A 26,236-nucleotide genomic window follows, 5' to 3' on the forward strand; every position below is an offset into this window, starting at 1 on the left:
CCCTTTTACCCCTTCTCTTATATGTTTGAATTATTGGTGGTCTTACAATACCCCTTCAGACTATTGCTCCCAAATACGGTCCGTAGTATTTGGGACCAAGTTTTTCACACCTCCTCTTTGCTAATGATCTCTGCCAATAGAGTCTTAGTTTCAAGAACACTTCATCACCTTCCTTGAATTTGAGCTCCCTTCTTTTGAGGTCAGCCATCTTCTTCATCCGATTATGTGCTAGACAAAGGTTTTCTTTCAAGGCACTAATGGCCATGTCCCTTTCTTTCAATATTGTTTCCACTTCATTATTTGGGGTCTTTTGATCTCCGTATGATAACAGGGGTGGGGGTGGTATGCCATATACAGCTTGAAAGGGAGTGATCTTAGTAGAGGCATGGAAGGTGGTATTATACCATAGCTCAGCCCATGGAATGAATCTGTCCCAGCGACTTAGTTGCTCATTACAAAAGCATCTCAAGTATGTCTCTAAGCATTTATTCACTCTTTCAGTCTGTCATCTGTTTGCGGGTGAAAGGTTGTGCTTCTCTTCAAGATGGTTCCCATAGAAGCGAACAATTCCTTCCAGAAGTTGCTAAGGAACACTTTGTCTCGGCCTGATATTAGGGATTTTGGAATTCCATGCTTACTCACGACCCTATCTATAAACAAAACAGCCACCTGTTTAGCTGAGAAGGGGTGTTTAAGAGTTATGAAGTATGCATACTTACTAAGCATGTCCACGATTACCATAATAACATTCACTCCCCTGCTGTCAGTACGCCCTCTATAAAGTCCATGGTCCAGTCTTCTAAAATTCTTTCTGGAATGGGCAGAGGCTGCAAAACTCCCACTGGTTTGGTGGCTTCAAACTTGTTCCTCTGACAGATCTCACACTGCTGCACATATTTCTTTACATCAGTCTTCATGCCTTGCCAATGCAATTCTCCACTCATTCGTTTATATGTCCTTAAAACTCCGGAATGACCCCCTAGAATCGAATCATGGAAGGTGTGAAGAAGGCTGGGTATCAATGAGGATGTTTTAGGAAGCACCACCCTACCTTTGTATAATAATCTTCCTTTTTCCCACTGATATTTGCTGGTTTCCTCATGATTCATTTCCAACTTCTTAATAATTTTCTGAAGTTCTTCATCCTTTTCTATCTCCATGTCAACAATCCCTTGCGTTGTCAAAGAGTTCAATTCTGGTAGTTGTTCCTTTCTTGATAAAGCGTCCGCCACTTTATTTTGAGGACCCGGTTGGTATAGTATTTCAAAATCATACCCGAGGAGATTAGTTAACCATTTCTGGAATTGCAGCTGCACTTCCCTCTGCTCCAGCAAGAATTTTAACGCCTTCTGATCTGAAATAATGGTGAATTTCCTCCCCAGTAGATAGTGTCTCCATTTTTGTACTGCAAGGACTACTGCCATCAGCTCTCTTTCATATATGGATTTGGTTTGAGCCCTTGATGATAACTTTTGGCTGAAGAATGCTACAGGATGGCCGTTTTCAGATAGCACCACCCCTAACCCGATTCCTGAAGCATCCGTTTCCACCATAAAGGGGAGTGTCCAATCAGGTAAAGCCAGCACCGGAAGAGTAGTCATAGCAAGTTTCAGTGTTTCGAAAGCCTGTGTGGCTTCTTCAATCCATTGGAAGGAATTCTTTTGCAACAATTTCGACAAAGGTGCCGCAATCTCTCCATACCCTTTAACAAATCTTCGACAGTATCCTGTTAGGCCCAAAAATCCTCTCAGACTGGTCACATCTTTTGGTTGCTGCCACTTTGTCATGCTTTTAATTTTTTCCTCATCCGCTTCTACTCCTCTTTTGGAGATTTGATGTCCCAAGTACTGGATCTTGGAGTGGGCTATTACACACTTCTTTCTGTTTGCAAAGAGTTGATTATCCCTCAAAACAGCAAAAACCATCCCCAAGTGTTTCTCATGCTCATCGATATCAGCGCTATATATCAGAATATCATCAAAGAAAACTAATACACATCTTCTCAAGAAGGGTTTAAATACTTGGTTCATGAGAGATTGAAAAGTAGCAAGAGCGTTAGTGAGACCAAATGGCATTACCATAAATTCGTAATGTCCCTTGTGCGTCCTGAAAGCCGTCTTCTCTGTCTTCCTCCTTCATTCTGATTTGGTGGTATCCTGATTTCAGATCAAGCTTTGAAAAAACAGTAGCTCCATGCAGTTCATCTAGTAATTCTTCTATGACTGGAATGGGAAATTTATCAGAAGTTGTAACTTGGTTCAGTTTTCTATAATCTACACAAAACCTCCATTCCCCATCTTTCTTCTTTACTAATAGGACTGGGTTGGAGTAAGGGCTATGACTTGGTCTAATAACTCCGACTGCAAGCATTTCTGTGACTAACTTCTCAATTTCTTCTTCCTGCACATGGCCGTATTTATATGGGCAGACGTTAATCGGTTTCTGTCCAGGGAGTGTTAATATCTAATGGTCAATAGCTCTCTTGGGGGTAAGCCTTTTGGTATTTCAAAGATGTCACCGTATTGTCTTAAAAATGCCTTAATCAATGGTAAATCTTCCTCATCCCCTCTCATTTCCTGTTCCTCTTCATATTCATTTTCTACTTCTATTTCATAATGTTAGAAGCCAAGGAGGAACCCTTGGTCGTCATCTTCCCATGTTTTTTCCAACGTTTTCAGTGAGCATTCAGCTTTAATGAGGGTTGGATCTCCCTTGAGAGTGATTTGTTTCTCTCCCACTTGAAACGCCATGGTCAGTGAAGGCCAGTGGACCTTCATAGTTTTTGTGGTATCTAACCATTGCATTCCCAATACCACATCCACACCTCCCAGTTCCACAGCTAAGAAGTCAGCCACAATAGTCAGCGTATTCAGCTTCAGTTCCACTCTCTTACACACCCCTTTTCCTTTGCACTTGGTGCCGTTGCCAATTGTGACTCCAAACGGAGTGTCCTCTTCTATTAATATGTGTCTTTCTTCTGCTAGTGTTTGGTGAATAAAGTTGTGCGTCGCCCCGCTGTCTATCAACACTATTACTGCCTTCCCCTTAACCATTCCCATCAACTTCATAGTCCCTTTTGATGACAAGCTGGTGATAGTTCGAAGCTCAACCTCCTCCCCTTCTGTGAGCTCCCTTTTTTTCAGTTCCACTCTTTCCTCTGTATTTTCTTCCGAATTTTCTCCCTCAATCTCGCCTTCTTCTTCATTGCAAATGAAAAGCATCAATTCTCTTTTTTCCTTCAGTTTGCACCTGTGGCCAGGGGTGTATTTTTTGTTACACCTAAAACATAACCCTTATCTAGTCTTGCTCAAAATTCCGAATCTAATAGTCTTTTGACTAGTGGATCGTTTTTCTGATAGTTTCCCTTAATTGGAATGGTGATTTGTTTCATCTGGAATTCGGTCTTCCTTTGAGGGCCTTTTTCCATTTCCCCTTGAGTCTTGCTCGTGCTACTCTCAATACCTTTGGGTACTATTAACCCCAACTCTGCTCTTGCCGATTTTAATGCCAGATTGCGATCATTCACAAGTTGTGCCTCTTTCATACATTCTTCCAAGGTCTGTGGATGTCTACTAATTACTTCTGCCTGGAGTGCAGGTTCCAGCCCGGTTACAAAAGCATCTCTCAAAACACTTTCGGCCATGTATGGTAGTGGGGCTGAGTAGTTAACAAACTTCTTTACATACTCATGATATGTCCCCTCTTGCTGGATGCGAATCAGCCTAGCACCCAAATTTTTCTGGCCCGAATCTTGAAAAAAACCAAACATTCTTTCCTTCAAATCTTCCCAGGATTCCACCTTCTTGCGGTTATTACTCCACCTGTACCAGTCAACCTCGTCTTGCCCAAAACTGACCGCAGCTACCTTCACCTTTTATGTTTCTGGCAAGTTGTTGATCTCAAAAAAATGTTCAGCTCGATAGACCCATGATTCTGGATTCTCCCCTAAGAACATTGACATTTCCAGCTTTTTATATTTACTACGATCCACAGTTGCATTGTTTCCTTCTATCGCAGCTTCAGTTTCTCCCACTTTTCCCTTGAGTTTCAGCACGGATTCGTCGGATGTACCTGATTCCTCCCTCTTCTTGTAACTATTACTTTCCCACATCTCTTCTGCCATTTTATCCAATGCTTTCTTCATTTCTAACATCATCTCTTTTAGTCCCAAGATCTCTTTCTCTGTCCCCTCCACTCGTTCTTCTATTTGCCGTTGAGCCATTGCACGCGTAACAACCCCCAGTTTCGAAGGCTCTGATACCAGTTGTAAGGGTACTAACTAAATAACACATAAAATTACCCCAATAGTGGCTAAACAGAGACAGTAGTCTGCTGATCTTTATTTATATATAAGCCAAAAGATGATTCAACAACCCAATATAACAGTAATAAAGAAAACGATGCAAAAGAAACATACCAACTCCTCTCTATAGAGTTTGGAATATCCCTGGTCGGCTACAGCAGCCTTTTCACCAAAAAAGAGATAAAAATAACCTACCTACACTAAACCCTATAAGGTCTATAAATAGCCCTCCTCACATTCCTTCCCGCGGGCCCCACCTCTCCCTACTTTTCTTTTCTTTTTCTTCAGACTATTCTCTCTCATTAATTTCCTGAACATTACCCATTTACCCTTTTACCCCTTCTCTTATACGTGTGAATTATTGGTGGTCTTATAGAGTATTATACTAAGAGCAAGAGGAAAGAGAAAATTCAGTCTACCTCTACAACAAAAGCTACCAAACAATTTCCAAATATAAGAGATCAAGCTAAACAAAACCATATCTTAAGAAATCTAATTACAAAGCATAATGCAAAATCCTCTCGTAAAGAACTAAATTTAAACTAAAAACTTTCAAGAAGATGCAACCGGCTGCCTTGAAACTGCCTAACCAAATTAATCCATAATCCAGAGGAAGCACGAAAAAGTCTTCCACTATTCAGCAGAGGCATGAAGGATTTACTTGCCACCCATATGAAGGGAAATCCAAGAATGAATGAAGTTGGTCATATAGTGAGGAAAATACATTAAACTACTGAAGAATCAAATTAGAATAATTCCACAATCAGCAACTATTGATTTTAAATGATTTGGTATTTCGCAAGATCGAGGACAAGAACGGGCGACTTCGCGGATCCTGGCTATTCCTTGCATTGAAATAGGGCATCGAGATCGGTTTTTAAAGGCTCAAAACGATTCTGACTTTCAAGTTCAGTTGACCTATCCAAATGCTCCAATTCCTCACTACCGACGATGAAAGGAGAGTCAAAAAAAGGCCTTCTTGTTGGATTGGTTGAGAGGGGTTTTGCTTGGATAGCCCTTTAAAAACTATACCTTGGAGTTAGGCAAGGAGAACTCAGAGTACTTAAACTGGGTAGAGTTAGGATGATGAGAAAAAGACTTCGAAGAATGGGCTGGAGCTTGAATTTGGGTGCAACTGACTTCCAATAAATCAGGATTGACCTCTACAAACAGCTTGGAGCGGCTGGAAAAACTGATGAAAGAGAATGGACAGTATTTTTCTCAAGCAAAACAGGTACTTGATCATCTAAAATCTGGGCTTTTAAGTACTGTTTTGCCAAAATTTTCTTTGATTTCTACTTCCGGATAAAATACTTTGGAAATGACTTGAGGTAATGTGGGAAGATCCTGGAAAAATTCTTTCTTTTCAAATTTCCTCGGGAGCCTTTTGATGAGGAAAAGAGGGAAGAAGAGGCGATTGGAGCTGAAGATAAAGGGTTGAAAAGAGAGGCAGCAGCTGTTGGTTTCTTTGGAAAATAGCAGCTAAAATAATTCCAACTTTTAGATTTTTGTTCATAGGATTGGAGGAAGGAGGATCGCCAAACAAAGGGCTGTTGGCTGGTTGAGGTGACTTTCCAGCTGTAAAAGAAGACAGCCGTATTTTTCTCTTTCTTCGTTAAAAGTGACTCTGGCCAGCCTTTATAGACTCCCACCCTAAAGTTCTAGAGTATCTTGCCTTCCGAATCAGCCTTTTGCTTCAATCAGTTTTTGCCCATTCAAGGACTATTATTTGGTTTTGTATTCGGCTTGCGGCCTTGCTTATGTTTCTGTTTTGGATAGTTTGTTTGGCCATGTATTGTGGCCTTTTAAATTCTTGTTTGGCCTTGTTTTATGGCCTTTGTTTGGCTCTTGTATTGCTAAGGGGGTGTCAACCTAGTTGAGATGCCTGGGTGCGTCTGCTGATCCTCCCCTCCTATTGCTCTTGTATAACCCTCATGTACATTGAGCTTTATCTCTCTATTTTCAATATTAATAATAGTGAGACTCGTATCCTTTCCAAAAAAAACAACTTTTTTCTTGTTCCTTTCAAAACAAAATTTCTTATTCTCTCTCCTTCAAATCCAACCAAGTTCACACTACTTTCTTTGGAATCCAAATTTAAAATCATTGTCGCTCCAGGGGAGGTAATCGGCGCCGGCGAGGCTCAAAGTTGGTGAGTTCCCTGTTTCAAAGCTTCAAAAGGATTCCTTGACTACTACTTCTTTATTGTTTTCTTTGTATAAATCTCTTGTACTTTGAGTTCATAGAAGTTTTTGTCTTCGTTTCAAAAGAAACTAAGATGAACACCTTTTTTAATAAGAAACTAAACTTTTCATTAAAACTAAGATGTCAAATTAGCAATCTTCTCAAAAAAGAAGGAAAAAAACATAAATTTTCGTTGTTATTTATGATCAATCTTGAATCTTCCCAGAATTTTTTTACCTAATGTGACTGTTATATATAACAAATACTATATTTCAATAACTTATTGCTCATAAGGGGTGATACATACCTCATGTCTACTCACAAGCTCAACAAGAACTTCAATGGCCAAATCAAACGAAGCTACATCCTACACAAGAATAACTTTTAGATGCTAAACAAGCAGACTGCAATTTGTAAGGACTAAAACTCCTACCTGCAGAGACTTGAGCACAAAATTAAGGAGGGGATGGGTTGGCAATGAACCCTGAGGTATCTCAGAGAAGCACCCAACACGCACCTGGACACAAGAAAACTAACTTTTATGAAGAAGAAAAAACATAGTGACGCTGTAACATTCACGAGGAAATGAGACATAATAAATGAAAGTTAAATTTCATACCAAAAGCTAAAGAAAAACATGCAAAGTACTTTTTCTTTATATGAGATAATAGTCAATACTTAGCCCTAGAAATTTATAGACAGACAGAAATAAAAAAACAAAAAGCACTACCCAATAGATCATTATAAATTTTAGCTTCATACCCAACTCAGCAAACATCGAAGAATTTTTCTGTTCTTTTCCTGCGACTGAGTCCCACAATCAAACCCTTTCTCAGATTGCTGCAGTAGGAACTCAAGAACCATAGGAGTGTGCAACAGAAGCTGCAGGATTAAAGTTCAACAAAATGGAAAACAATACAAGATGAAGTGGACCATAAATTAGAAGGCTCATGGCTGCAAACACATTAGTACAGATAGAAAGATCCTACACCTCTCGGGCATATTGGCTCCTACAGGATGAACTTATTTTACAATCAACATTTTGGCTGTCAACGACTTCTTCAGGTAAAACAGTAAGCATCTCCAGAACAGCCAAATTGCCGTTGTCCACACTCTGCAGATTCTGAAGACTGTAGAAAAGACGATCAATGGGTTTCCCGTGCTCCACTGTTCTCAGAATAAGCGCAGACAGTGCAAGACAGATTTGAGTTAAAAGCTGTCACAAAAGCAGAGGGCATATCCTAAGGTAAGGAAGAAGTAATAAGTTAAGAACTCATTTAGACAATTAACTAAACAAATAATACAGACATAATATGGTACTCTGTAATAGAAATAGAGCCACGAAAAACCCCCAACTGAGGACGACATTATAGGCTTGAACTACGGTTAAAGAAGTTATAGGTTTGATTTAGACTTCAAACTTCATAAACTGTTATCTCCTTTTTCTAAAAGAAACGAACTTTTCCATCATACACAGTTACCTCTTACCAAAACAAAAATGAATAAATAATTTTTTCTATTTTTGGTGAGAGACATCATGCATTTCATGGATATGAGAATAATAATTTTATGAGGGAGTTTAAAGAAAAGGCAAAATTTTAAAATAAGCACACCTATCTACACAATTAACAAATATCTGTTTTTTTTTACCAAAGATACAAATTTCTAATGATAAAAAGATACAAAAGCTCAAATTTCAAGAAAGAGGTGAAGCACCTGAGGAGGACCTGAACTAAACTTTTTGGCAGCCACAAGAAGAGCGTTCAGTAGAGCATCTTTTACACCTAATTGTAAAAGATAGCCTTCATTCTGGATCTGGCAGGTAAGAATTTCAAATTCAAATGAGAAATTGTATAATTATAGGCCTTCAAATGTGTATTTTTAAATGATGATTTAATAGATAGGCACTTACCATTTCATCATAGTTCCATCAAGGAGTAGATAAAATCTGGTCTTCTTTTCTTTTTTTTCAAAAGTACCAAGTCATCACAATATGGACTAGATGATAATATGAATAGAACTAGAAGTACAAGATAAATTTTTCACAGCTTTTAAGCCCTCGACTAAGATTCTTAGTCACCCTCTTGGAAATCCAAGCAATCAAGGAAAGGTAAAAACTATTAAAAAAATAAAAGAAAAATAAAGAATCAAACCCCCCTAGCAGTCCAACTTAGGTTTAGATCAGAGTCACCAAGCCCACAACAAACTGAAACGATGCTGTTTCTTTTAAAAGAAAAGGTTGCAATGACAAGAAACTAATGTTTTGGGATACAATAGAATTAAAAATATAGGTGCTAAAAACAAAAGTTAAGGAACGACAAAGAAACATAAAGGATGCATGGCATGATTTTTTTGAAACAGAAACGAACTTTTCATTGATAGAAACAAGTCTCTTCATTAAGATGTGACTAAGTGAAAAATTACAAAAATATCTAGATATTTGAGCCCAATGAGAAACAAGGAATCTAGGGGCCCAAGCATCAGTACAAAAACTCTCCCTCTTCCTGCAGATTCTAATGTTTTTCTCCTCATTCATACCCCATAAAATAGCACACACCCGTGCCTTCCACATAAATAGATCATTCCCCCGAAAAGGCATGTGGAGGAGAAATTCCTTGATCGACTCCCTACAACCCCAAGTCCCTACAACCTAGCAAATATAGTATAATGTATCAAAGAAATGTGCCAACCCGAGTAAAATCACAACTCCAAAGAACATGGTAAAGGTCCTCCACTATCTTTTTTTTTAATGGGTTACCACCATTTTTGGCTTGCTGCCTTACTTATGTTTCTGTTTTGGATAGTTTGTTTGGCTCTTGTATTGCTTTTAGAAACATGGTATTTAGGATTTTTTTTCCGCTTTTTGGATGTGATGAGGGCACTAAGGGGTGTCAACCTAGTTGAGATGCCTGGGTGCGCCTACTGATTCTCCCCTCCTATTGCTCTCGTATAACCCTCATGTACATTGAGCTTTGTCTCTCTATTTTCAATATTAATAATAGCGAGACTCGTATCCTTTTCAAAAATGGGTTACCACCATTTTTCATTCCCAACATTCTTCATCTTCACTTTGTGTAAAAATTATTTCAGTTTCATACATATCATTCATTTCATTCTCAATTTTGAAAAAAAACCCTATTGACCATAAAAAAACTCACATTCCTTTTTAGAAAAAAGGGGACATTCTGTTCATTAAAAAATAAAAAATAAAGAATTGTTTTTGCATCTTTAAAGATCTCATCTTGCTTCTTTCAATAATCATCATGTTTTTCATTAACCTTCTTGCAAAAAGCAAACAAATGACCACAAATGCCAGTCCTGCTGTTGCTCCAAGAAATATAGACACTGTTTTCCCTATATTTCCTCATGATGAGGAGGAAGATGAAGATGATGGTGATGATGATCTTGTGGGCACCCCATTTGGGTAATAACTGTAACTTATAAAGCATCTATGGAGATAAAGTTGGCCTGAAATTGAGCTTCCACATTCAACTTGAGCTCTTTGAACAGCATTTTTAACACATTCACCACAATCTGAATCCCCCAAATCCCCTTCACATTGCCCCAAAACATAAACAGATTGGTAATTTGTGGTGTAAAATCCATGGCCACTCACAACACCATTCTCCAAAACAAACAGAGAAGTATCTCGACGCTCTTCAAACCCACTTCCAGGAGCATTCATAGAGCCACAAGTTTTATACAGCATTTCAAACCACAGTTGTAACAATCGCCATTGCTAAGGTCCCCTCTACATTGGAAAAGACCATTAATGGTGGATTGACCACTTCCAGAACTGGTTCTGTAGAATCTGGCTTTGGTGGATTGTGAAACTAAAGAGGCAAAAAGGGCTGAAAGTGCTTGGGTGTAAACCACAGTTGGATGTGAAAGAGCTTGCTTAGCACAGCCCTCAAAAATGGAGAAGGGTTTTTTGCTCTCTTTCCTTCTTCTTTGTTTGGCTCGATTTGCCTCTTTAGATGTGCAGAGAAGGCATTTTTTCTTCAAGGTCCTCCACTATCTGCATGCAAAGTATACAACAATGTGGCCTAACCAAACAGGGTCCCTAGCCAAGAGCCTACCCAAGGTGTTAACTCTTTCTTGCAAAACCTGCCACACAAATAACTTACCTTCTTGGAAGTTCGAAGTTTCCATCTTCCATACTAAGGAAAAAACAAAACTGCTAGCTAGGAGAAAAATGAACAAGCTAAGGAAGAAGAAAACCCTTTGGACTAACAAGAACCCCAAAGGCAAACATCCACACAAAGATAAGAGTCAAGACATCCACTGTCTCCCTACTGACCAAACAGGCTACGAAAACCCAAAGAAGAAGAAGGGTAAGACTCCAACGTGGAAAGGAACGACGCTACTGAAAGACCCAATAAAGATGATGGCTTATCAAACTGCTCTGAATGAAAGATCCCTTTACTTGTTAAAATAGAAAAAAGATAGATAAATTGATACAATTTTATTTTTTATTTTTTTTAAAATGGAATTTTGTAGGTTAGATTCTTCCTGGTTGCAAAATTAAATCCAGTGTCGAAGTTATTGTGCTTAAGCAAAACAATAGGCTGGCACAAAATAAGGAAAAAAAGATGTTTCAACAATGCAAAATTGGGCTGGAATTAAAATTAAAGTCAAACTACTAACCTTGCGTTTAAGAATCTGAGCTGCAAAGAACTCGACTTCCAAATCAGGGACAAAGGAGGACATTGAAGGCTGAACATGATCGGAGGTAAGGATAGCAGTAGCAACTTCCCAAGCAGCACCTGTCTGTTGAAACTGAACTAACCATTGATTTGCTGCCACGCGGTTGCAAGATTGGGTATCATGATTTAGAACGTGAACTGCTTGACTGACTTTCATTCGCAATTCCATCTCTTTAGCACCTATGTAGCTTATCTTTGTTTTCGGTATTCCCAGAAGAAGCTAGCAATTGCCTCGGACACATCATAACAATGGCCTCAAAATGTTGGCTGTAACTACAGAAACACTTCCAAGAAATTCCATTCCTAAACGCGACGCCATCCTACAGCATATATACTTACTTTAAACCTGTGTCCATGGCTGCATTATATACTCCAGCAGATTACGCCCAAGCGACTGGCCCAGTCCACAGAGGATTACAACTTTTACAACCCTGGAAATGAATATGCGAACATATCAATAAGCTAAACTTCATGTAATTGTTTCACCATTTCCGCTAAGCACAAGTTAAGTTACCCAAATTCTCACAAATTAAACCAATCAACAAAATCATTAGGATGCAATCCTATCATCTCCCTTTGAGAATTTGATCGCATGGACGCTTTCTATCAGGTGGATTTGATTTGTATAGCAGCAAAAAAATCAGAGAATTGTATTCAGATAAAAGTAAACAACCTGAGACATGTAACGGCGTCGGGGCAAAACCTTTTGTTCAAAGTTTCTATTTACAAATATGCATTAAGTCCAAGGAGTAGAATTGCATATGAAGAACGTGACGAACATGAAATTAACAATCATCAGAAATAAAAGAAGGTGTAGTCTGATATTATCTCACTTTGTAGACTTCAACCAATGCTGGGCCAGAATTGGATGGTGACTTATTTTCAATTCTTGGCCTGCTTCTGTTCCCCTCGATTCAGGCTGTCAATGGGTGTTTTTGATGAGGTGTGGGGCAGCTGTGTGGGTACTAGGCGGGCAGAGGCAAGGTCCTCCAATGGCCGACTGGAACGGTGGCGTTGGAGTTGGTCGACCGGCCAGTGTACGACACGAGGAATAAGGGAGAAGTAGTCGATCTAATTTTGGAGTGGGAGTAAAATTCTAAAAGGTAATCAATCTGGGTTAGTTAAAAAAATGGAGAAAATACCCTTCACTTACAAAGAAAAATAAAATCTAAAAAGTAGAGTGGTCTAAATGCTCTCGAGCATACATTCCACTTGTGCCCTCCAAATTTGTGTTTTTCTTTCTCTCTCTAAACAATGGAACGTACAAATTTGGTATTTTGTTTAGAAAATAGATGTGAGCTTTCATTCACATCTCAAGCTCTATTAAAGGACTGAATTTCACTTTGTTATGCTATCTTCTCACCTTTTCCCTATGTTCTATCCTCAAATGGTAAACTTTATTTAAGGCATATTTAAATTAACATCTCCTGACCTATAGCTTTAATTTAACTAATTTAATAAAATATTACGTGCACAAGTATCAACTTAATTGTGTGTTGACATAGACATTTTTTGTATTTTTCATTATGGACATGTGGGTTTTTTTATTTTTGAAATCTTTCTGTACAATGTAAATATTTTACCGTTTTATTACATTTAAAAAAAAACCTTAAGTTAACCTATAATCGAATAATATTCAATTGTATTTCCTTGTAGTTTTAATGTGCATTTGTATTAATATTAAATTATAAATTTAATATGAATCTAATTCACATTAAATCAATATTTGAACTCTTTCAAATATTTAATTTTCTCATAAATTAATTTTAAATCATATTCAAGATTATGTTTATATAATAAAATTTAATTAAAATAGAAACTTTGTATTATAATATATCATCATACATTATGTTAATTATTTGAGTAGATTTAAACATTTAAAATACAATGACCTTAGTACTCTTTATAAGCTAGGAAATGAACCTAATAGATATGCACATCAAAAGTTATAATATCATGAGATTAATTAGTTAAACTCATTAACCACATCAATCAATATTTGTTAAATGTGCATGTATTCCACTAAAGACTCATAGTTGCACTCTTCTCGCTGCAAATATATTTTCATGTCCATTAATATAAACCAATGATAACAAGTTAGTTCTTCACAAGTGTTTGTAACACCAATTGGAATCAAGTGTCCTTAAATACCAATATTCCTTGATACCTTCTCAAAAGAGTTATCTTTCTCAACCTAAATCATACTAGTTCTACGTGCAGACAATCGTGCCATTCCATTACTTTAAAAAATATTAAATCAATAGAATTTTTAAATCCACTAATTAATTATCATTAATCAATTAGTTAATAATTAATTAAATCATATTTAAATGAATATCTCTCCAATATCTTATAGATTCATTAATATTATTAATTAAATCATGTTTAATTAATATTTCATTCAAATCTTCTTTAACCCCAATATCTTATAGATTTATATTAATTAAATTAAATTAAATTAAAATATTAATTAATTCTCAAATTAATTAATAGTTAGCCAAATTAAATATTTTATATTTAACTTAAATTAAATTTAAATCATATTCAAATATAAGTTTCTCTCAATAATTTTATATTGAATCGAATTCTCATTAAGTTAATACTTGAACTCATTCAAATATATTATTTCTGATAAATTAATTTTGAATCATATCCAACTGCAAGTGAGGGCTTGAAGAGAATCAAAGAAAGACTTTATCACCTTCATTCTTCCCCTAAGTTGTAATATCTTTCACCTCTTTACTGTCCATTTTTGTATTTCATTGTAATGTATAATGTTCATATTGTATAGTGGCTGAAAGCCTACATTCTTAAATACATTACATCTTCATTGTTCATTTGCCAAAGTTTATAAGTAGCTTAGTCTTGTGATAAGTTCTTTAGAAGAAGTTTAGCTTATAAGGGTTATTACGTTAGTTGAACTATACTCCATTGCTTGGCCAATATTTGTTGCCAACTATTCGATCGAGCAAGTAGCAACGACATAGCTAACGCGCGCAAGAGGAAGTTTGGAGACAAACTCAATCTTGATGATTAAACCTCCATCACTTGTGTTTCGTAAGGATAACAAGTGTGGTGGCTTAGGGCCGAGAGGTTGCCACCATTAAAAGAGAGGTAATATAAGGCTTATATTTCATACCACCTAGTTGAAAAAGTAAGATTTATAACTAAGATTTAAGATCAATTCCTTGTGTTCGGCCTTGCCTTATCCAAGAAACTTATAGTTTTGCTTACAGTTGGACAAGCAGTAGGAAAACTTGTACTCAACGAGGATTTAGTAAATATGTGAGGACTAGAGACATAGTGAACATCTCGCATGCAATGACCATGATTCACCGTGTAGAGGTTTGGAATATGAATTCAAATTCCATATCTTAATGGCGTAAACCAATGAAATAAAACTATAAGTCAAACTAGAGCACGAAACTCCTAAAACTAAATCTGAAAACCACCACCAAGTTTCTGGCACTGTTGCCGAGGAATTGATTTTTCAAAAATTTGAGATAAGATTTTACTTTGATTTTGGGCAAAACATTTGATTTTGATGAATTAGGGGTTCAATCAAAGATCGCGTGAAGAGGTATATGGTCCCATAGCAATCTATGATGCATGGGCTAGCCTCAAAGATCGAGTGCATCTTTTGATAGTGACAAAGGGAATTTTAGTTGATGCGATTAAACCCAAATAAAGCTTAGTACCTCAAACACCGTGAATTAAAAAATGTCTAATCTACAATAGAAAAAGAACCTTTACTAAGGCGTCAAACAAAGTGTCCATATGATAAGTGAGTAAAACACTTTATCTTAACTGATTACGTGATTAAAGGACCAAAAGACCATTTGCAAAATTGCGATGAACGATTGCAAGCAGAGACTCATTACGAGGAGCAATCGTGTAGCTTAGAGTCATGTAGCAAATAGTTAAAGTCGTTTAGAAGGGAAACATGTTTTAAATTATTTTGCAGGATGCTGACTACGAGACGACACTAGTTACTACCATCGAGGAATCCAAACGCATGGATGCTTTTGTAATGTATCTCTTTCTTATCCCCATTGCAAAACACATCCAAAAATTTTGCGTACATGATTTTTGTTCATAGCCTTTTTGTAATTATTTAATTTCATTTGTGTTTTTCTTTATTTATTTTCTAGTTTAGAAATTTTTGACAAGTTAGGAAGCGAGAGTTATTTCGCGTAAAAGTTAGGCGATAAGATTATGGTGTATGCGATAAGACAACCTCGCGAGTTGGGTTTAACTCAAAACGCGTCATGCGTTATAACTTCCTTGCGAAGCTTATTGAGTATAGGAAAAGACCTTGGGATAATTAGGGTTTTGGGGAATGCAAAACCTCAAATTCAAAATTTAAATTAAGTAATGATTATGTCGCCACCTTTAGAATCCAAACATCGTTGCCAGACGTTAAGTCACATTTGAAACACATGACACGAATCCCACCCTAACCATGGTTAAAATATTCTTTAAAAACCCTTATAAAACCCTAACCAGAATTTTTTTTTCGTCGCTACAATCTCTTAATAACTCTGAAGCTCTCTAAGCACTCCGATCATCCATTCCGACGTAATTCCTTTCTCCATCTTTTACATTCCAACCGTCTTATTCTTTTTCCATCACATGTTTCCTATTCCAAAGATCTCTACCAAGCCAAGCAAGTCCCACGATGAATTTGAGAAAGTCCGTTTCGAAATTACTATGTCAGAACAAGCCAAAGTCAATACTATGATCCATGATTCTGAAGGAACTAGTTCAAACCAAGGGGTTGAGACAGAGAAAAACAAAGGAAAAGAGGCACGAAGGCCATTGATGATTAATGGAATAGAAATCCAACTTTCTGAAAATAATATATATGCTCTGCTCCTAAGGGTCTATGAAGAAAAGAAGATAAGAGAAAAGGAAAAGAAAGAAAAAGAAGAAAAAGAAAAGGCACACAAAAAAGAGGGAAAAAGAACCAAATGAAAAGGAGAGAAAGGAAAATGAAGAAGAAGAGAAGAAAGAAAAAGAAAAGAAGGACAAGGAAGAAGAAGAAACGAAAAGAGAAAGAAAGAGAGGAAGAGGAAGTTAGGTGAGAAAAAGGGGTGGAGAAAAAACGCGAGAAAGAAAGTGAAGTTACCTCTTTGCCAATTGCCCCAACAAAATTCGAGAGGGTGGTGAAGAAAGCCTAAGAGAAGAAAGAAAAAGTTAAGTCTAGGCTTTTGAAAATAAAAGTGAAGACATAAGGCGTTAAGGCCTTGATGGAGGAAAAGAATGGAAAAAAAGTTGAGGAAGCAGAAAGAGTTGCTCAACAAAGCTGACAGAGTAGCCAGGACATGCAAAAAAGATGACTGAAGAATATATCGAGGAGCTTAAGAAAGATATAGATGAATTAAGTCCTTTGGAGGACGAAGAGGTGGTAAAACTTTCAAAGAAAAAGAAGGTGACCATAAAAAGGAAACTTTTGGATGACCAAGACTGTGAGACATATTTCTAATTTGAGTAAATAAGTAAATTTTGGCTAAAGTATTAAGAAGTTGCCGTTTGAATAAATCCGTAGAAAGAATTAAGCGATAAAATCTTTTATGGTTATGTATACGTTTTTGCGTTTTTGCGATTAAGTGGATAGTTCGCGAAAGAAGTTGTGCGATAAGAAGAGAAAGTTTTCACATAAGTTAAGAAGTGAAAGTTTTGACAAAGTGTTAGACTAGACGTTTAGGGTGATCTTCCGAGAAGAACCAAGTGTTTCACAGAGAAGAAGTCTACGAGGAAGCCTTGGAGTTTAAGTTTGTGATAAGAATTTTATGCGAGTAAAAGTTTGTTAGTTCGCGTGGAAGGTTTCTTATAGCAAAAATAAGAAATTTGCAGGAAGCCTTGGAGTTTAAGTTCGCGATAAGAGTTCTATGCAAGTAAAAGTTTGTTAGTTCGCGTGGAAGGTTTCTTATAGTAAAAATATAACCACGCGATAAGGTTATTTGCGAGAAATGTTAAGTGGTTGAAGTTATTCACGGTTTGGGTTAGGCGAGAAACAAGGTCTCGTGAAGAAAATGTCAAATATGATTTGACAGTTAACGTGTAAGAGTAAAGATTTAAGCATGACTAGGTTGAACATTAAATTTTCACGTGTAAAGTTTTAAGTAGGAGCTGGCGAACTACGAAGAGTTTATGTATGACTAAGTTAGTTTAAGGACTCTATAAATAAGAGAATTTGGATAACCAAGGAGAGGATGATGAGAGTTTTGTTGAAATGTTGAAGTGTTGCTGGTTTAGCTATGCTCTTTAGTAAAGTTTTGTGAGTGTTTTTCTCTCAAATGAATTTATGTTAAAAACTTTATTATGATTTCTCTTTACTGATTTGAAAGAAGAATACAAATGAGAATGTTTCAAAGAGATTTCTATGAAAAGTTATGTTCTCAAGCATGATTTATAATGCTAAAGGTTAATTTGATGATAATGATTTCAATATTATAAAATGGTTTTCAAACCATTAGTTGTTTCTTTGAGATGATGCTAGCTTTTATGTGCACATAAAGAGTCAAGACCATCATGGAGTGTATGGTCTACATGGTGATAAAAAACTAGCTTATGTGTTTAAATGAGCGTATAAAGCTTAGCGGCCTTAGCAATATGGACATATATGTATGTTCTCGGATGCTGTTGATACAGTACTCTAAACGCGAGGTAATGAGACCAAGCGTAGAGAACGATTCGAGATTCTTGACGAAAGGAAATAATTTGTTCAACATAAAGAAAGATTTATGCAAAATGAAATGATTTGTTGGTATTTTAAAAATGATTTGAGTGAAATGATTATGAAAAGGTATTGCGAAATGTTTTCATAAAACGTCACCGAGTCATTCGACTGATGTTTTCAAAATTAATCTTCAAGGATCATGTGTTTAGGCCAAGTAGAGAGGAAATGGAAGGTTTTGAGGCAAGATAAGAAAGCTACTAGACATTTAACTCAAATCTCGAACAATCCAATTGAATTAATTTGAATCTCTATTCAAAATTTTCAAAATTTATTTTTTATTTCTAAAAAACCTGGTAAAAAATAATTCAAACTATTTGAATTTTTTATCACATTTTTCTAATTTTTATTACCATAATGAACTAGTAGAGGGACCTAGACACCTAGTGGACCTATAGATCATGGACTCCAACTATCGAGGATTAATTGACTAAACTCTTTTAGACCAAAAGTTAACCAACATTCATTAACTAACAGGTCATTCCACTAAAGTTCTGTAGTTGCACTCCCTTCACTATAGATATTTTTGCATCCATTTAATATAACTATGATCGGTAAATTAATCATTCACAGGTTGTTTGTAAACTTAATTGGGTCAAAATATTGTTTTACCCCGGGACCACATTTTGCTCCTTAAGTCTTATTGAACCACTATTGAACAATTGGTTTTAGGTCCAACGAATAAATAAAATCTCTCTCGAGACAATTAGAGGGTGGAGCCCCCTTGTTCAAGACATGGATTCAATGCATAAAGGAACAACCAAGATTCTAAAAAGGTCAGGAATGGAATGAATTCTATCTTGCACCCTATGTCCCCAACTATTCACTAGTCTTATCCCTAAATTGGGATGCATATTGCGCCAGCGTTAATGAGTTGCCCTCACTTATGTAGATCTAAGGGTGATCCCGTGTAAGCAGAAGTTCATAGTTAGCTCAAGATTAAAGTTAAGTTACCTAGGTCATCAAATTAAAAAAATTGTCGGTTTTAAAACGTCAACGATGTTATAATGTAAAAGTGACTATTTAATGGTTCGATCTTATGTAAACACTTTACATAGGATGTCCTCACTTTCATGTCTTTACATGAATGATTTAAGGTCACATCGTTTGTACTAACTACAAAGTAAATCATATCCATAATGTTACCAGAATCGACCATTTAGACTGTGAACTTAAACTTGATCCACATTTATGTCCCTACATAAAGTTCAAGTCTACAAGATAATCTCGGGACCTTATTTTATTGGATTCAAAATTATAGTATTCTATTTCACTAATAAATAAGTCTAACAAATTATTGAATGTAATTTACAAATTACGAGTTTTAGAACATAAATTCCAACCGTTGAAAGGCTGTTTGTCTTAATATAAGAGGAAATGTGGTGCTTATAAGTCGAAATACCTAGGTATGTATCGTGTAACGCATTTGCATCATTTGTATCCCAATAGTTGAACAAGTGTGAGGTTTAGGTGCCGAGAGACTACTCACCTGAATTAGAAGATAGTTAAACGATTTATATCGCATCAAGGCATACTCCATAGCTTAGATCACCCACAACACGTAGACTTTCCTGCACCTTTCTTTATCGGGTTCCATAATCCTTCTACTTCATTCCTCCTTGTACAGAACCACTTAGTTTAAAAAATAGAATTAGCTTTATTTACATAATACATTTATAATTATACCCTATAGATTTATATCATCTGAAACCGGGATAACATTATAGCTAAAATTGATAAAAGAATTCTCTGTGTTCAACCTTGGCTTATCTAGGAAACCTCTTGTTTCGCTTACACTTGGACAAGTGAGAGGAATACTCAAAACAGACTCAGTGGAAGTAGCAACGCATAGGCATAGTTAGCACCTATTATCGCATAGTCATGGGTCATCACGTAGCCAAGTCCCATATTTAGAACCTTAATGACACATTTATGAAATTATTTATACACGGGATGAGATATGTCCTACATGGTAACCAGATAGCGTGCCCCATCTCACATTCAATATGTGGAGAGATAAACTACCGATCTTTCAATGGACCCATCAAATTTATGCTTGATCTTATAGATCCATCGACAACCATAAAATTTTTTACCACTTAATAACGGAACAATGCTCCATGTCTGATTTCATTCCATGGCCTCTAACTCTGTCTTCAGGGTTTATCTCCATTCTTTATGAATCATAGCCTCATGATAGAAACTTGAAGAACAAAGTGTTTATGAGCTGGTCATATTGACTGATAATACAGAAATTGATCAATAGGATAATGAGTTGAACTTTGTGGTAATGACAGAGCACGAAGAAAACTGCAATGGGAAGCTTGCAGATAGGATGGTGGCTTGGTAACCCTTATGGATCTTTAGATTTGGGGATTGCTTGTGTTGGTTTCAACAAGACTGCCGTCACAAGCATTCTCATTTGATTGCTAACTCTGTGAAGATCCACTTGGTTCAACTGTGTTGTTAGTCACATTAACTTCATTTCTTCCATATGAGAGCAAAGTGTTTGTACCTTGTGAAGCTGAAGGCATCAAACCCATAGACAATGTGGAAGAGTGGCCACTGCATTCATGAAAAGATTTTGGTAATAAGAATCCTAGAAATGGATCCACTGAAATTTGAGAAGAAGACAAGTTGTAAAAAGAAAACACATCCTCATGAAAACCGTATCTCTTGATACAGAATTGCAGACACTCAATGTCATATAGTTTATAAGCATTTATGCCTTGGGAATAGCTAACAAACACTAATATATCTGTCATTGGTTGAAACTTGGTACGATTGTGAGAGAATGTGAAGGGATAACATAAAGAGTCAAAGGCTTAATGTGCTATAATCAGTAACAACCTTATTCAACATTTGAAAAAGAAACTTCTATAATAAAAGCTTGGATGGAGTTTTATTTATGAAATAAAAAACATTCAGTAACATTCTCCCCAAAAAGTTAATGGAACTTTGGACTAAAAATAAAGTGCATGAGCAGTATTTAATATAATGCTAATGTTTCCTTTCTACTACATAGTTTTGTTGAGTTGAGGACAATTGACACTTGAGAACTGATGTATTACGCTTTGGCTTAAAATTAAAGTGAACTTTAGTTTCAGTGCATTATCGGACCTTATTTGTTTGATTACTTTGCCATATTGAGTTTCAACTAGTTTAAGAAATTGAGGTATGATGGAGATAACATCAGATTTAGGTCTAAACATGAACATCTAAGTGTAACAAGTAGCATCATCAAATATAGTTAGAAAGAAAGAATAGTCAACACGAGTGATTGTTGAAGAAGGTCCTTAAAGGTCTACATGGATTAGATCAAAAGCATTTGGAGACGAATGATTGTTGGAAGGAAATGACAATTTTCTTTGTTTTTCCAATGGCCATTTGTGAGATAGTTTGTTATCTATCAAAGACTTCAAATGTAAAAATCTTGGTTAAGAGTTTAAGGAATTAGTGGAAGGATGACATAGCTGCAGATGGCATTATAGATGTCCATTTAACCTGTGGGGCCGGGGCCTCGACCCGAATGGGGTGGGAAATTCCCGAATACTAGGAGAATGAAGAGTATTTTTTCCCCATTGGCAAACCGGGGACGGGGATGGGGAATAAATTTCCCGTCCTCAACCCCAACCCCGCCCCGATCCCCTGCCCCATCCCGAATATATATAATTATCTATTATTTAATTGATTAATTAATAATAAATGAATAAGTTAAGTCTTAATATAAATATACTGTGTTGTGTATGTTTTTAGTTTACCCCAAATTTTTCTTCTTGCCGTGCCACACCGTCCCTCCAAACTTCCAATTGGTTTCTTTCTTTTTTTTTCTCTCTTCCTTTTCTTTCTTTTAGAAATTTGATCTTCTTCTTTCTCAGTTCTTTACTTCTTTCCTTCTACTTCTTTTCTCTATTCTTCCTCTCTTTCTTAACGTGATTTTTTAAGTTTAAAAATATTTTGCAACTTCCATAGTCGAACAAGAAGGAGAAAACCCATAATCGTTGAATACATCCTCTAGTTCAATTTTGGAGGTTAGGCTTTTTGTTCTTTGAAGTTTGATTTTGTTCTTATTTATTACTTTTTTTTTTTGGTGTTTGTCGATATAATCATAAACACATTTGTTTTTGGTTTGATTTTTGTTTTCTGAATTTCTTGTTGTGGAGTTGTCTGAATTTCTTGTTGTGGATTGGGTCTGATTTTTGTTTTCTGAATTTACTTATTTTATTTGGGTGCTTGAGAACTCTAATGGGTTTGGGTTAGTTTATAATAATGTGTTGAACAAAAATCATGATTTGAGAAATATATATGTGTGTACTGTGTTATAAATGTTGGCTAAAATAGTGAAAAATTATGGGAAATAGTTTTAATTAGAATCTATTTTGAAAACCTATAATGATAAAATGTAGTTTATGGGATGAAAGGAAGCAAAGGGACGATGTAAACTAACTATTAACCATATTGTGTTGTGACAATAGTCATCGTGTTGTGAATTCAACAAAATTATAATCATGCAAAGTCTTGCTATGTGTTTAATTGAAAGTGATGTAGTGGAAGAATATAATGCATTTAAATTATTTTATATTTTAGTAATGTTTACACATTTAGTCTACTTTATTTTGAGGGTACATTATTACTATTTGTAGGTGAAAATGACTATATCTAATAATAATGAGTTAGAAGTAGAAAAAGGTGGTTCAACTCCAACATCTATGAACATGAGTGAATCAACTCCAATTAATAGTGCTTCAAGTGGTCATGATCAATCTACACCTATTACATTAGATACTGATGATAATGAGGAAATACTAAAAAGTAGTAGATTAACATCGGTTATATGAAATCATTATAAAAAACAAAAGATAAATGATACCATGAAAGCAATATGTAATTATTGTGGAAAAAAGTTAGGAGGAGAATCTAGAAATGGAACAAAACATTTACACGATCATTTCAAAATTTGTCTATTACGTAGACAAAGAGACATTAGGCAATCGTGCTTGAAACCCACTAAAACCAATTAGGAAAAATTAGTGTTAAATTCAGCCCTCTTCGATTATGAAGCTTCTAGAAGAGACCTTGCGTGTGCCATAATTTTACATGAATATCCTATAAACATGGTTGAACACAAAGGATTTAGAAAGTTTTTGAGTGGTGTTCAACCAATGTTTAAGATGATATCAAGAAGCAGGATGAGGAGATATATAATAAAAATTTGTGAAGAAGAGAGAATTAAAACAATGAAATTTTTAGAAAGCAACAAAAGTAGGATTGCCCTTACTACAGACATGTGAAATGTGACAAGCCTGAAGAAGGGATACATGGCAATCACTGCACATTTTATTGATGATTCTTAGGTCCTACGAAGTAGACTTTTGAGGTAATTTAATTTAAATATTTGATTTTATAATCTATTTTTTGTTCAACATTTAGTAGTTTTCATTTTATCATATTATTACGTAATAATAGGTTTGTACATGTACCTCATCCACATACTGGACATTTACTTGGTGAAGCATTAATGGAGTGTATATTTGATTGGAACATAGATGGTAATTGTCCACTTTAACTGTAGATAATTGTTCTACAAATGATGCAATGGTTGACATTTTATTAAGAAAGTTAGATTTGAGGACACTTTGGTTGCGTGAAAGTTTGTTTCATATTCGTTGTTGTGCACACATTTTGAATTTGATAGTGAAAGATGGTTTGGCTGTAGTTTCTGATAGTATAGAGAATATTAGAGGTACGGTTCATTTTTGGACCATTTCTCCAAAAAGGAAAGAAAAATTTGAGGAAGGAGTTCGCCAATTACAAATTTCATGCACTAAAAAACTATGCCTTGATTGTGTTACAAGATGGAATTCAACATATGTGATGCTCAAAACTGCTTTGGAGTACAAGGATGTGTTTACTCGTCTAAAACAACATGAACCACTATACAATTGTCTTCCTTTAGAGACATATTGAGATTTTGCAAAAGAAATGTGTGATAGATTAGAACCATTCTACTTGATGACTAAATTATTTTATGGGTCGAGTTATCCAACCTTTAATGTTTTTTTTAAGAAGTTTGTGAAATTAGGTTGAAACTTTCCAATTGGCTTAATTATGATGTTGGAGAGATACAAGTAATGACATCAAGAATGATTTCCAAGTTTGAAAAGTATTGGAGTGTGATTCATGGTGTGTTGGCAATAGCAACAATATTAGATCCTAGATTCAAGATGAGATTGGTTGAGTTTTATTTTCCTCAAATCTATGGATCTCATTATACTGTAGAAATTGAACTTGTTAGAGAATTGTGTTGTGATTTGATGAAGGTTTATAGTTCAAGATCAAGTATAATAGAAGAACCTCAACGTTCTGCATCTACATCTTATTCGACTTCAAAGCGGGATGGAAGTAGTAGGAAAACTTCTCTTGCTAATAGGAAAGATCGCCACCTTAAGTTTAAAGTGTTTGTTAGTAATATGGAGAATGATGTTGACAATGTCAAATCAGAGCTTGATCGTTATTTGGATGAATCTCTTTTACCACGAACATAAGACTTTAACATTTTGCAATGGTGGAAATTGAATGAAGTCAAGTATAATGTTTTGTATGAAATTGCAAAGGATGTTCTAGCTGTTCCCATCACTACTGTTGCTTCTGAATCTTAGTATTGGTGGTAGACATATAGGTCCACGTCATTCTCAAATTCATGTAAACTTATTGGAAGCTTTGATGTGTACTCAAGATTGGCTACGGACCGAAGGTATGAGTTAATACTATTGTTTAGATTATTTAACAATTTTTTACTCACTGCAATTTGAGCTCTATTTTTTTTTTTTTTTTTATATGGCTCACATAGATAAGCATACTTCTATTGATGCTAAAGTGTTAGAAAATGGTCTTCACGGTCAAGACATAGACGATGATGTAAGTAATAAGTTTGCACATTATTATTATTTTAAAAACATTTATTGATACCAATTTGTATAATATTTTTTTCAGGGATCATTTCCTACAAAATTGGATGAAATTCGTTCATGGTTTGACTTTACTTTGTTATGTGGCCTTGAATTGTATTTTGTAATCTTCTCTTAAAAAATTTGTTGTTATTTCTTTAAAAATATTATCTAATTGAAGACTTTGTTAGAATAGTTATTGATTGATTTTTTTTTTTAATGAATTTATGCATGGATTTCTAAATGCTTCTAATAATTGAATTTATTTTTATAAACAATGAGAATTGCCGTTTTAATTCTATTCAATAAGAAAATTCATAATATTCTATTAAAAATAAAACATTGAAAATCTATACATATTTAAAGTAATTGTGGAATGACGAATAAACTTTTTAAAAAAACTATACATATTTCAAGTAGATGTGCAATTAAAAATGAGATAAAAACTAGAAAAAAATGAGAAAAAAACTTTTTAAAAAATAAACGGAGAATTTTTTCCTGCGGGAAACCCGATCCCCACAGGGAATCACTGCCCCGTTCCCTGTGGGAAATTTGGTGGGGATGGGGAATGGAATAGGGGGCGATGGTGGGGACGGGAAGTGACATCCCCAACCCCGTCCCGTGGACATCTCTAGATGCCATAGAGAATCTTTACGATCAACAGCTGCAGACATTGACTGACTTGTAAAAGCAACACTTAGTTATTCAAGAATGTACGATCCTCGAAGAATTTTAGCACGGTCAATCCCCTTCAAAGCACACTTGTCCTGAATGATGCAAAAGTCAGAAGAAAATTAAACAATCATAGGTAAATTCCTTGTAAGAGCACTCACAAACAACTAATTGAATGAAAAATCAGACATATACAAAAAACATTTTTCAGCTCAAGTGTTTCAAATAGTCTCACAATATAAATCCTTTTGACTTCATAAGTCTGTTTATTCAACAGACTAATCGATAAAATGATTTTTAGAACATATATGCATAGAAGCACCTGAGTCAATTATCTAATGAGAAGGAAGATTAGAACCTATTATGTGAGAAGTAGATGGATTCGAAGATGCAACAAATGAGATTGCAACTGATTGAGAAGACTTTGGCATTGCAATAAGGCTTCTATTGGATTTGTGAAGCTGTTCACATTTGGAGCAAGAGGGGATTAGGTGGAGTTCTCAGTGCTCTAAGTTGTTGAGTTCACATTATTAGTAGATGCATTCATATTATTGTTACCAAGTGGAAAGCCATGGATCTTGTAGCCTCCACTAACTGTGTTTGAGAATGTTGCAATAAGTGCAAGCTGATCATTCTCTACTTTGATTGTTTGAGGAATTATTATTAGAAGAATTAGAAGTGACAA

The 26,236-nt window shown here is 35.6% G+C and overlaps 1 protein-coding gene, 1 long non-coding RNA gene and 1 pseudogene across 6 annotated transcripts in view; 1 reads left to right on the forward strand and 2 right to left on the reverse strand.

Moving 5' to 3' along the window:
* Positions 1-12,449, reverse strand: part of LOC101209706 (transportin-3) — a 69,183-nt gene extending 56,734 nt beyond the window's left edge. The window contains exons 1-7 of one of the 4 annotated variants that reach the window (XM_031883203.1): positions 12,027-12,449; positions 11,135-11,624; positions 8,204-8,302; positions 7,479-7,703; positions 7,250-7,369; positions 6,921-7,004; positions 6,795-6,854 (exon numbers count right to left, since the gene is read on the reverse strand). In XM_031883203.1, coding sequence (XP_031739063.1) covers positions 6,795-6,854; positions 6,921-7,004; positions 7,250-7,369; positions 7,479-7,703; positions 8,204-8,302; positions 11,135-11,362 — 816 coding nt within the window. In that variant the 5' untranslated portion in view covers positions 11,363-11,624; positions 12,027-12,449. Of the gene's footprint in view, positions 1-6,794; positions 6,855-6,920; positions 7,005-7,249; positions 7,370-7,478; positions 7,729-8,203; positions 8,303-11,134; positions 11,625-12,026 lie in introns of those variants that run through there. The other 3 variants (XM_011653039.2, XM_011653042.2, XM_031883204.1) reach the window with 3 other exon arrangements.
* On the reverse strand, positions 9,512-10,639 carry LOC105435050 (annotated as a pseudogene).
* A 9,256-nt stretch (positions 12,450-21,705) lies between the features above and the next one.
* LOC116402661 lies at positions 21,706-25,125 on the forward strand. 2 transcript variants are annotated; one of them, XR_004215130.1, is made up of 4 exons: positions 21,706-21,963; positions 24,604-24,686; positions 24,783-24,850; positions 24,926-25,125. It is a non-coding gene; the product is annotated as an uncharacterized LOC116402661 (long non-coding RNA). The 2 variants fall into 2 exon arrangements; XR_004215129.1 differs by lacking the exon at positions 21,706-21,963 and having other exon boundaries at positions 21,974-24,686.
* Positions 25,126-26,236: the final 1,111 nt, after the last annotated feature.

Source organism: Cucumis sativus, chromosome 3 (genome assembly GCF_000004075.3).
Source record: "Cucumis sativus cultivar 9930 chromosome 3, Cucumber_9930_V3, whole genome shotgun sequence".
In the NCBI taxonomy this organism is placed as follows: domain Eukaryota; kingdom Viridiplantae; phylum Streptophyta; class Magnoliopsida; order Cucurbitales; family Cucurbitaceae; genus Cucumis; species Cucumis sativus.